Genomic DNA, 12,748 nt, shown 5'->3' on the forward strand with positions numbered 1-12,748 from the left:
CCGTGCCACTTTAGACTGCAGGTATTTTCAAGAGTGTTCCTCCGGTATGCAAGACACCACAAGTAGAAAAACATTAAGAGGGCACTGGAACAGAACAACCTTTTTTTTTTTAATTTGCAGTTTTCCACACCTAAAGTGGTACAGTCCACCACCCCAGGATTCATCCTCCTCGTCCCACTGTTTGTGCAGACCTAGTCTCAGTATAGCTCAAGCCAAATGTCACACCAATCTGAGGGATGCGATTGAGCCAGCTCCCACCCCATGAAGTTGAGCTCACAAACCACGATCTGAGCTAACAAACCCTGATCAGTCCTCACGAGCTACTGTTACAAGTTGCTACTCCGCTTAGAAACAGGAACGGCAAACAGACGGAATATGCAGCAGACAAGCATTGCTAAACTATCATTTAGGCTTGGAAGCAGAAACTACGGTTTGTGGCTGAGCCTGCGTACTGGGAAGAGCAGCCTTGCAAATAAATTGCTGCAAGAAATTTCAAGGTTAATGTAGCTACAGTTAATATAACTAATGAAGAGAGATCTGCATTGCTGGCCAACAACTACACTTTTTAATATGGGCCACACTGTGAACTGCAGGTGGGCCAAAGCCACTGCCTCCAGCCACACTCCCATGGCAAGCTGAATGAGGGTGACAAAGCTGCTGATGTTGGAAAACCTATCAATGCCCTAAATAGAATGTGATGTGATTTATTTGTGCAAATGTTATATTAATCACATTTCAAGTTTTAGGCGGAATAATATAGCACATGCTGCCCTTACCCTATATGCATTCAGAAAACTCCAAGGCAGTGAGATACCCTAACAGTGCAATCCTAGTAGAATTATTCTAGTCTAAGCCCACTGGAATCATCTCTCTATAGGATTGGATTGTAGTTTTTGCATACCCAGAGAATTGTGCATGATGTGCTGTGGACACGGTTGTCTGCTCATCTATTGCAACAGAGTTTAATTCTCTTCCAAGGAGGTCACTGAGGTATCTTAGTTTCACTGTCACAGACTCATATAACTTTTTAGCACTGTTATCAGATTGGCAGCTACCATGTGTGTCTAGACCAGCTTTAAAACCTACATGGCTGGCCTGCTCATGTAACTTTGGTTTAGGAGTGTAAGTTTCCACAGGCCCAGTTTGGCCTGGCCTGGGGCATTATTCTCATACTACTGCCAGCAGAATGGATGATTAAGAAATTGTGGCCTGCCTCAGATCACCTGACAGCATACAGATTCAAACACAGCCCTCAAGTTCCCCATAAGAAGAACCCTACTGGACAGGACCCAAGGCCCATCTTGGTTTTTTTTAAATTGTATTTTATCCAATTTTTCAATTTTTAACAATAACAAAGAATAATAAGTTCACTTAACATCATGAGAAAATGTTTGTTTAACATTTAACAGGTGAAGAACCATAAATTTTACACTAACCACAAACAATAACAAGCAAACAAACAGACAAATCTCCCATCTCTAATTCCTAGTTACATTCTCTGTTTGGCCTTAAAACAAAATGTTCCGAGATAAATTCATAAACTTGTAATCAATTGTCACAGGTATGCCATAGAAAAATAAAGGTCTTGTTCTGCTGCATTTTTAACACATTCTCTTCCTTGTTAGATATTCCAGAACTGGGAACCATTGCTCTAGTAGGTGGGATTTGTAATTTTTATTGTCTCTTTGAGCTATTCGATCATTAATTTTTTCCATAATAAAATGATTCCATAAACGGGCTTGCAAATTAGCAATTGTGGGTATGTTTTTCTGACTCCAAGTAAATAATAATAATAATAACAACATTCGATTTATATACCGCCCTTCAGGACAACTTAATGCCCACTCAGAGCGGTTTACAAAGTATGCTATTATTATCCCCACAACAAAACACCCTGTGAGGTTGGTGGGGCTGAGAGTGCTCCAGAGAACCGTGACTAGCCCAAGGTCACCCAGCTGGCTTCAAGTGGAGGAGCAGGGAATTAAACCCGGCTCTCCAGATTAGAGTCCCGCGCTCTTAACCACTACTCCAAGATGACTATTACTATTTAGCCATTACTAATTTGGCAATAGCTAACAATGAGAATATAAGATTAATTCTAATTCTTGGAATCTTGAGGTCTTCCCAACAGTTCAGTAAGATTACCTCCAGGGGTTTTGGGATCTTATAACCCGTAATATGTTCAATTTTATTAATTACTTTTTCCCAAAAAGATTTAATAAATTTACATTCCCACCAACAAGGAATGTAGGTCCCCAGTTCCCCACATTGTTTCCAACAATTCGCTGACAAAGAATGGTTCATAAGATTGAGTTTAACTGGTGTCAGATACCTAATGGGAATACAGTTTCAGAGTTTGCATTTTTATATTAGTAATTCTTGATGTAAAGTTCTGAGATTTCCAGATTTTTTCCCATTTTTCATTAGAGGGATCTATATTGCATTCTTTGTGCCATATTTTTTGGTAAGAAAGTATTTTTCTTCTAATTAAATATGGTAGCTCTTAGAAATGAATCCTTTCTGTTAGTCCCACCTTGGTTGATGCCGTTTCCCCAGAGTGGCCAGCCAGATGCCTAGGCTGTCAAGAAGGGTACAAATCCCTTCCCAGCAGACAGCCCTCTGTGACGCACTGCCTCTGAACAGGAACATACGTAATAGTAGGAATCCACTCAACCAGCAGAAGACCCAAGAAGCAGCATGCAACCTGTACGATGGCACGATACCGAAATGCAGTTGCAACTGGGACATCAGAAGCTACTACATGTGTCGGGGTGTGTTTTTTTTAACAAGAGCTTTCTACTGTGCCCAAAGGGAAACTTGGGGTTCAAATTTCTTGCCTTACCTGCTATCACCGTGTTCACACACTCATAGAGGAGCGACATGGCTGATGTGCTGGGAGAGAAAAACAACACCAGCATTTGAAGTGCAAAAGCATTCTTCTGAGCTCAGTGTAACATTATGGCTGTCAATCCCCACCCTCATCCCTGGTCTCATATTTCAGGGAAGGTCTTTCCAGGGTGGATAAAAATCTTGAACCTTACTTTTAAAGAATACATCTTGGACATTGCCCCCCCCCTTTCACTTCAGTGTCTTTTTTTAAAAACGTAGTTTCAATTGGCACACGTGTGAGGGAAACCTAGAGTTATCCTCTCTTCAAATGGAATCCAAGATCTTTTTATCAAACTGGTGCCCGTGCCTCCAGAGGGGTTGGATGGGATCCCCAGATGGAAAAAGTAGGCAGATTACCATGAACTATGTCTGGCTGTTTTAATTCTCATGATGGATTGTACAAACCAAGCTTGGTGTGGCATCTAGACTGAGCAATGATTATGAAAAACAGGTGCTACACCATATCACAAATCACCGTTTGGAAACTAATTTCAAGCCACGGTTCAGGAGCTGCCTTGGCAGCTAATCTGGAAAGGCAACCAACAGATAACCTAGATAAGGAAATAAAATAGTATCTGATTCAGGATGGCAGACCAATTGCAAACCATGCCTTGTCAAGTCAGACATCACACCAAACCAGAGTCAAGCTTTCTAAGCCATGGTGTAATGTCAGAGCTAGACTACTTTTTGTCACCAGTGAATGAACCCTAGAAAAACACAGGGTCAGAGCCATTACACTAGCAGGGAAGTTTCCTTGCGCTGGAAGAAAGCAGCACCACTAGCTGAGCGAATCCACAGGATCTAACCCAGGATCTGACTTTTGAGATCAAAGATTATCAATATGAATCTGGTGTGCTGTTGTGGCACGCCGGCTGAGCTGCAAGCTCCCCAGTTCGAATCCTGCCTTTCACAAGCTCACAAAGCAACCTCTGATGAGCCATTTGCTGTCTCTCAGCCACAGACAGGCTTTGCACACACACTCATCCTACGATACAGGAAAGTCAGCAAACTACCTTACAGGGTTGCTGTAAAGATTACAAAATAACATAACCCCAAATCACTACATAAATGTGGTGCAACAATTTATTACAGTATTCAAGCAGCCATCACTGTTTGAATACTGCGAGGTGTAAAAGATTTTGATTATGCTCCAATATAGTAAAAAGGCAAACCAATGTGCTACAGCTGCATTTGCAACCTATTAAATCAAGAAGAAACTGGATGTCAGTCAGTCCCTCTTCTTCGTGATCTAACCAGCCAGTACAACTGGCTTTTGATTCATACCGCTCCCCCCCCAGCCCCAGTAATCACAGCCCCAGCCCTTTTAGATGCTGACTGGGAAGGTGGTCCACAAAGGTGTGGTCTTTAGACAACATGACTGGTTAGAGCAGCAATCAGCCAAGATCATAAAGAGCAGGATAGAGGGATGAAAGGACACCAGGCAGCCAGAACTATGGCATCCCCCGCCACCTAAATTGGGCCACATTCAATTCAAAGCCAGAAGTGCCAGATCCAAGCTAACCAGGACTTGGCCTCCTGTCATAACCAGGCTCTGCACAGTGTTAGAAGTGGGTAGTGCCAGAAGAACCAATCTCTGTCATTTCTGCAGGGCTTTGGCCCCTACAGCATTGCTGCTTGAAAAGCAAGGAAATCATTTTTCAAAAATTTTAAGGACCTAGTCTAGACAGCTGCTCATCCCCACCCCATCCTCTTGAGGATTTGAGAGCGGTTGCGTTAGCAGTATAGTGGCATCCATGAAAAAAGTTGTGTTGTCAATAGCGTCTTAAAAAATTAGGCACTCTCCACGTTTTGGACAGAATTCTTCTGCTGAATATCTAGAATAGCTTCTGTGTTACAGAATACTCCCTTCCACTGGAATCTGGAAGATTACATAGACTCTGCAGTCTGCTCAAACTGCATATGGTAACTGTGGGAATTCCAGCAAGCCACAGCAATCCCTCAGAAGATGCCCAAATGGTAGAGTGTCTGCCATGTGCACCCGCAAGGAAATATCAGCTCTCTCCTAGGACAAGGGATGCCAGTGAATAGTCAGAGTGCAGAGGCTAGAATGCCAGAGTAGGATCTGGGAGGGTTCAGACTCCCACAATGCCACAAAGTTTGCTGCATAAGCATGGACCAATCACACCCAAAGTATCATCATCACAGGCTTGTGATGATAAAATGTGGAAAGCAGAGCCATGTACTCTACTCTCAGTGCCTTGGAGGAAGGGCAGGAAAAAAGCGTGCTGGGCAAGCAGGCCAACAATGTCCTCTGGAACAGGGCCAAAAGTTCTCCAATACATCACAGAGGTTCCTCAGCAGTCAAGGCAAAAGGTTCCTTGAATACGGAAAGTTTAAAAGGATTTAATTATTGGCTGGACCTATGGTCCTTGTTTCTCCTGCTTGAGTTCTCTGATGCTGTGGAGACTGAGCCCTCATCAGTCAACTGCAGACATAAGGGTTACATCAGAAGTCACAGAGATCTGGCCATAACCCAGGATGAGAAATGACGGCTCCCAATGGGACTGAAAACCACATTTTACAATGAACTTGTACTTTGCACCAAGCAAGCCATGGTTAAAGAACTTTTCCTCTCCTTTCCAGCCTCTGGCAGGGTGACAAGCAGGGAAGAGGGGCAGGACTCGACTGCCATGGTTTTATTGGGGATCGTAAACAGGATGACGGCTACAAGCCAAGGTTAATGCCAAAGCACAGCTAAGCATTACATGTCTGCACTGGGTTGCTGGTTTGCTGAATGGGAGAAACTTAACTGCGCTGCGACAGAAATGTCAAACACAATTTAGCACGCAACCATTAGCCGCTCCAGGAAGCACACACTTAAAATGACCAACACATGTCTTCCATAATGTCTACAACTCCACTGCCGTCTATGCGCGCAGCAGAGGATGGCCGGCTTTGAGCCTCAGGCATCGTGCCAAATCAGAAGTATCATTATGGTTTAAGTCAGTTGGGAATCTCACAGGTTGGAGACTAAAAGGCCTGGCAGCGAATTGAGTATAGTTGGAGAAGAGCAAGGAGAAGACTAGGAAGAGGGGTGGGTTCGAAGTATACATACTGTCCACTTGGCTGCATTTCTTGGAAGCCCACTACATTTTTATCTTTGAGTGTGCTGCAATGAACTTTACCCTCTTTAGGTAATTGGAAGAGAGTGCGCTGGCTGTTTGAGAAAGAAAGGAGGATTAAAGCAGACACCACTGGGCCCTTTGCTAATCTACTAGCCAAATTTGCTCAATCTTTCACCTTTCTCTAGTCTACTGACATTTCTTCTTGCTCCCATTGCGAGCAGTAGCATTATGGAGGAGGCACTGTTGGGTCCACTTGAGGCATACCAGCTCCAGGAAGTGGTAAGCAAGTGAATCAGCCCCCTGAAGAAGTTACCCAAAGGCCAGTTAAGACCATGCAGCTGCACTAGCCTGTAGATATAAAAGCTTCTTTACAGGAGGCAACAGAAAAGGAATACAAATGGTACATCAGTCAACAGCCAACCAACTTACCTATGTATGAGGTTGGTCAGGGGCTCTATCAGTTTCTTCCCCAGCCTGGGTTCCAATGGAGTGAGAGCACCAAACTGTGTGTGAAACAGAGAGAGAACGGTTCGACTGTTGTCAGAGGGCAAGAACGTGCTAGCCACAGCATGTTCCAGGGTTAAGGGGAGAACCTTCTGGGAAAAGACTACTTGGGAGGCTGGAAGAAGGCAAGAATTGCTGTGCTACACCATGGCACAAAGTCCCCTTTAACCCAGTGTTCTGTTTCCAAAGGTGGCTTTCCCCTGCCACAAAAAAAGAAAAGAAAAAGAAACCTTCCAGAAGGTGCTAGAAAAAGACTCAGCCTTGGATCCTAAGCAGCGCAAGAGCTGTCATGTTAGAAGAATTACTCAGCCCCACCTCCCAAATGATGTTTCATGGAGCCAAAGGAACAATGCAAGTCGTAAACAAACTGACAGCTTGTAGCTGGAAGGGGAAATCACCAAAAAACCCTACTTTCCCTGGCCACCAGAAAAGCTACTGCTGGGCTAATGGATCAACATCATAGAACCCAAGCCCTGGTCTCCCCGTTCCCTGAACTCTCCCAATTTCGTGTACAACAAACTTCCCCCTGCTCTACTGCTGGTTCCAGAACTGGCCAGTCAGTTCCTCGTAAGCTCACAAGGACAGTGAGAAAGATGCATCCATCTGCTATACCTGGTTTCTTGGCGGCAGCCTACTTCTGTACCTGGACGTTCCATTTAGCCATCACTGCTAAATGCCCTCAATAGGCCTGCCTCCATGAACTGAATTGGTCTCATTTGTTTATAAAGGCATCTGAGTTAGCAGTCATCACATCTAGCAACAGTGAATTCTGAAAGCTAATGGTTTTACTTTGCAAGTGTTTATCCTGGACTTGTTGCAAGTCAACTTCCTTGGATGACATTTGACTTCTGGTATTAGGAGACAAAGAGATGCTCTCTCTCTAGGCAGAATTCACAATTGGTAAGCTATCATATCCCTCCCTCCCTTCAGTTGTTAGATATGGCTTGTTTTAGAGAATTAAGCATAACCGAAGACTATAATGGCATCTCCATAACCAATATAGAAATCTATATACATTTAGAGAGCCAGCTTAGTGGTTTTGATACTCCAAATAACTAAAACCTGAGAAAGAGCAGACTGCAAGGGTAAACTTTACCTACTATCGGAGGAGCCAACCCCAATGATTCTGCACAAGTGCGCTTCCTGACTGGAATGAGTAACACCCCAAACAGCATTTCATGCAGAGATGCAACAGGCAACATCCTCTAAGGACAAGCACTTTCTCTTCATCTTTGCTTTGAGGGTAATCAAATGCTCAAATGCAGAAGCAGAGTGCTCCCTGGGGAGCTTCATTTGGAAGTGGAAGTTCAGTACCATACAGAGAGACCGTGGGCAGACTTCTCTGTGAGCGCCTCTGCGGAACAATCCCATCGCTCACCTTTTAAAGGAGAAGATCCAGGGTTCAAATGTTAGTATTTCCTGTTTAAAAAATACCCTTAAGCAGCAGGGATCGGGAAAGGCCTGAACCATAAATGCTGAAAAACCGCTGTAAGTAAACAGTACCTGTAAGTAAACTGTACAGAGCTATGCAGACTCATGGTCTGATTCAACACAAAGCAAGTTGATAGGTTCATTAAGAGAGATATTCATAATCTGCCAGCCAGATGCGGTTTCCCACAGAAGCTATTGGGGTTTGAGCTCTTCACTCTGCACTATTAACCTTATTCTCAATGGATATCCTATTATGGATCACAAATCCTGAAGTCCCCTTTATCGGCCAGGTTCCCAGGCAAGGAAGACATTTTCCTTTGCAGTCTTGCTCATCTACCACATACGCCTACCTACTACAGAACATTTGAACACTCCCGGATTCAACTGACACTTCCCCAAACCAATTAAGCTTCCTCCTAATTAAGTAGGCTGCCTGCCTCTCTTCGCCTCTCTCCAACAGTTCCACCTGTAAGCGATAGGTCTGCTGCTTGTTTCACACCCTCTGCTAACAAGGAAGTCAGCCCCAGGGCCTGCTAACACTTGCCAGTTTTATTATTTTAATGAGGACCCAGTTGTTGGTGGATGATGTCATCAGTTTAAAAAACAGCGGTGCAAGGGAGAGATAGTTCTTCGGGTTACGCCTGGCAAGTTCACATATAACGTTCACAGCAGCCGACTGGACCCCTGGAAGAGAAGAGGAGATGATATCTTAGTAAGTGGGCTTGAAGAAACCAAAGGAGTCATAAACACAACAATACTACAGCAACACTTCTAGTACTCAGTTAAATATCTGGGGTAACTTGTGTCAAGGAGGGTATAGATCAGGCGAGAGTACCACAGAGACTGAAAGGCTCCCTTATCCTGTGATATGCTTTTGCCCTGCACATGGCAGCATTCAAACTGGATCTAGAAGCAACGGCTATGTGATACACATCTTCCTCTGTATCATGCTTCAGACATAACCATGGTTTGTGGTTTTCTGAGAGGGGCTCCTCTCGCCTACATGGGCCAGTTAAACTTGGGTTTCTATGACAAGCCATTGTTTTAATGGCCAAACTGAAACAAAACTATGGGATAGATCCAGTTGCCAAGTAAACAGGAGCTGTTTGCAGATCTTTCCCCACTACTTCTTCCCCAAGCAGCTTGCTTTTTGTCCCGAAAATCTTCACTGAGAGTGCAAAGAAAATTCGCCACAGTGTGGGGCACTGCACCAATAAGAGGGAATCAAATAAAATCACCACCTCCTCCCCGCTCTGCTGACAAGTCACTAACAGGAAGCAATTTTATATGGTTCCTTTTTGTTCCTGCAGCACCTCACACAGTGGTGCATTTGTTTTGTTAGGTTCTCTTGACCCTCCGAGGAGGGTATAGCCCAATCTCATCAGATCTTGGAAGCTAAACAGGGTCCGTACTCGGATGGGTGACCACCAAGGAAGACTCTGCAGAGGAAGGCAATGGCAAACTACCTCTGCTTCTCACTCGCCCTGGAAGCCCTTTGCTGGGTTACCATAATTTAGCTGTGACTTGATGGCATATACACATGCACACCTGACCCTCAGAGAGGATTTTCAGAGCAAGCACCAGGATGCTTGGGGAAGGCAAGAGAAGCTGTGTTTTGCCAAATCCTTCTGTGAACCTTTCTGGTGGATCATTCTCACAGTCTGCGCTCTTCCCTTCAAATCAGGATTAATCTGAAAACTCTCCCATCCTTCTATCGCAACTGCAAGGACTTTTAACTAGAAATCTGCTTCTAGATTGTGTCTACCTTTGCCACCAGCTCTCTATTTCAGAGAAAGTTCTAATTATTTCCATTGTACAAAGGAGGGGAATTAAGGCAGAGAGATAAACAGATATCATGACAAAACAGTTTAGCATGTGAGAGTATACTTAAACCCTAAAACTTCAGCCACTGGACCAAAACAGAAGAAAACATAAGGGGGGGGGTGTATTCCCAGGCAGAGCTCAAAAGTAGAAAAGGGACTTGCTTGGTCCAGCTTTTGACCAAGGCAAAGGAGAGTCAAGACCAACATCAAAACCTTGCACGTGGTTGTCACTGAAACTAGCATGCAACCATCTTGTACCCTTCCCCACAGTAACCAGCACAATGCATTCCCATACTTATACCTCTGCCCACAGAATCACAGAGTTGGAAGGGGCCATACAGACCTTCTAGTTCAACCCCCTGCCTAATGCAGGATGAGCATAAAGCATCTCTGACAAATATTCATCCAGCCTCTTCTTGCAAATTGCCAGTGAAGGGGAGCTCACCACCTCCCTAGGCAGCTGAGTCCACTTTTGAACTACTCTGACCGTGAAAAAGTTTTTCCTAATATCCAGCCGGCACCTTTCTGCATGTAATTTAAGCCCGTTGCTTTGAGTTCTATCCTCTGCTGCCAACTGGAACAGCCCCTTGCCCTCCTCCAAATGACAGCCTTTGAAATATTTAAAGAGAGCAATCATGTCCCCCCTCAATTTCCTCCAAACTAAACATTCCCAAGGCCCTCAGCCTTTCCTCGTAGGGCTCAGTCTCCAGACCCCTGATCATCCTCGTTGCTCTCTTCTGCACCCTCTCAATTTTGTCCACATCCTTTTTGAAGTGAGGCCTCCAGAACTGCACACACTGCCTGACCAAGGTAGTATAGAAAGGGACTATGACTTCCTGTGATTTCGATGCAATGGCCCTTTTGATACAACCCAAGACTGAGTTTGCCTTTTTTGCCACCGCATCACACTGACTGTTCATATTTAGTTTACAGTCCACTCTCACTCCAAGATCTCTTTCACATACACTACTACTCAGAAGTGTAACCCCCATCCTGTATTTGTGCTTCACATTTTTGTGGCCCAGATGTAATACTGTGCACTTATCTAGGTTGAATTGCATCCTACTTTTGGTATTCTAAAATATGGGACCATTTTTTATTTGATCAAGCTGAAAATTTCCCCAAAACAACAAATTTTATGGAAAAATGGTTCCCCTTTTTTGAATACATTTCTAAAGAAAATCTATATCCTCCCAATAAAATATACCAAACAATCCTGAATCTATAATCCAAAATATATCAGATCATTCAACTTGAATTTGTCTTTCCATGTTTTACCTTTCTCTGTTATGTAGTTTTTAACAATTTACCCATGTTGTATTTCATACTGTAAACAGTTTTGTTAATAATTGAAATAAAAATATTTTAAAAAAACAGATCGATCCCTTTAAAATCTGCTCTAATATCTTCCCAGCCACAGAAGTCAGACTGACCGGCCAGTAGTTTCCCGGGTCATCCTTCTTCCCTTTCTTAAAGATTGGGATAACATTCGCTCTTCTCCAATCTTGTGGCACATCCCCAGTCCTCCAGGAGGCCTTGAAGATGATAGACAGAGGCTCTGCAGGTTCTCTAGGAAGTTCTTTGCGCACTCTTGAGTGCACACCCATCTGGCCCAGGGGATTTGTATTTGTCCAGTGCAGCCGGGTGCCTCTCCACAACCTCTCTGTCAATGTCAACTAGCCCCCCAGGGGTCCTATCATGTCTACTACCATCTCTAGATGGGCTCAAGTTCTTCAGTGAGAAAACAGAGGCAAAAAAGTCATTAAGCCTGTCTACTTTTTTGCTGTCCTCCATCAGAGTTTCCCCTTCCACTCCCAACAGCAGTCCAATTGCCTCTTTTACCTTGTGTTTGCTTCTCACATATCTGTAGACGTTTTTCTTATTGTAGTGAGCCCCCGTGGCCAGACCGCAGCTCATACTGAACTTTGGCTTCTCTGATGGCTGATCTGCAGTACCTAGTAACCCTCATATATTCCACTTTAGAGGTCTGTCCTTCTCTCCATTTCCTAAACATTTCCTTTTTTCTCCCTTAGCTTATTCTGGAGCTCTCTGTACATCCACATCGGTTTCTTGGAGCCCTTACCATGTTTCCGTCTCGCTGGAATAGTGAGGGCTTGAGCTTGCAAAAGCTCATGTTTGAGAAGGGCCCACCGTTCACTCGCTCCTTTCCCTTCCAGCACATTCCCCCACGGAATGACTCTCATCAAGCCTCTGAGTTCATTGAAGTCAGCCCTATGAAAATCTAACCTAGAAGGCTACGTCTTTGGCCCCCCACAGCAACTGGAATTCAAGGAGGACGCGGTCACTTCCCCCTAAGGTCCCCACCACCTTCACCCCATCTATCAATTCTTCCCTGTTGGTTAATATTAAGTCTAGTATGGCCGAGCCCCTTGTAGCTTCCTCCACCATTTGAAAAAGGAAGTTATCAGCCAGGCAGGTAAGGAAGTTGCGTGAGTCTTGTCGCTTTGCTGAGCTTGTCTCCCAGCACACATCAGGGAAGTTGAAGTCACCCAAAATTACAAGGTTCTGATGTCTGGATACTCTACCAATCTGTTCAAGGAGGGCAGCATCCATTTCCTCTCCTTGGTCAGGTGGTCTGTAGCTGTAATGATTTCAGGTAAATGTGTGCATGTGTCTTTAAATGCTCGGTGTGGGATAGGTGAAGAGTGGGGGTGAAAGAGAGGGATGAGTGAGTGATATGATTGGTTGATGACTGAGAGGGTGGGCGGAGTGAATGCAGTTTGAGACTGACAGTGCAGAGAGAAAAGTTTCAGTCCGAAGCAAGCAGGCTAGCTGTGTGCTGCCTGAGTATGTTGAAGTATTTATGAGAGAAATATAACCTGTGTGGAACCTGAACTGAGCGTGTTTGTGAAAGGACACTCAGTCAGGGAAAGAGAGGCCAGCTGTGTGCTGCCTGAGCAGGTTTCATATTTCTGTGAATGAGAGTCAGGGAAAGAGAGGCTGGCTTTGTGCTGCCTGAGGAGTTTAAAGCATTTCTGTGAGAAATATTGAGTT

At 44.4% G+C, this 12,748-nt stretch overlaps 1 protein-coding gene across 1 annotated transcript in view; it reads right to left on the reverse strand.

Annotated features, from left to right (window-relative positions):
• Positions 1-12,748, reverse strand: part of AP3D1 (adaptor related protein complex 3 subunit delta 1) — a 70,702-nt gene that overhangs the window by 28,015 nt on the left and 29,939 nt on the right. Inside the window, exons 7-9 of the mRNA XM_054979821.1 lie at positions 8,455-8,594; positions 6,405-6,478; positions 2,843-2,892 (exon numbers count right to left, since the gene is read on the reverse strand). Of these exons, the coding sequence (XP_054835796.1) occupies positions 2,843-2,892; positions 6,405-6,478; positions 8,455-8,594 (264 nt within the window). The remainder of the gene's footprint in view (positions 1-2,842; positions 2,893-6,404; positions 6,479-8,454; positions 8,595-12,748) is intronic.

This window comes from Eublepharis macularius, chromosome 5, assembly GCF_028583425.1.
Source record: "Eublepharis macularius isolate TG4126 chromosome 5, MPM_Emac_v1.0, whole genome shotgun sequence".
NCBI lineage: Eukaryota > Metazoa > Chordata > Lepidosauria > Squamata > Eublepharidae > Eublepharis > Eublepharis macularius.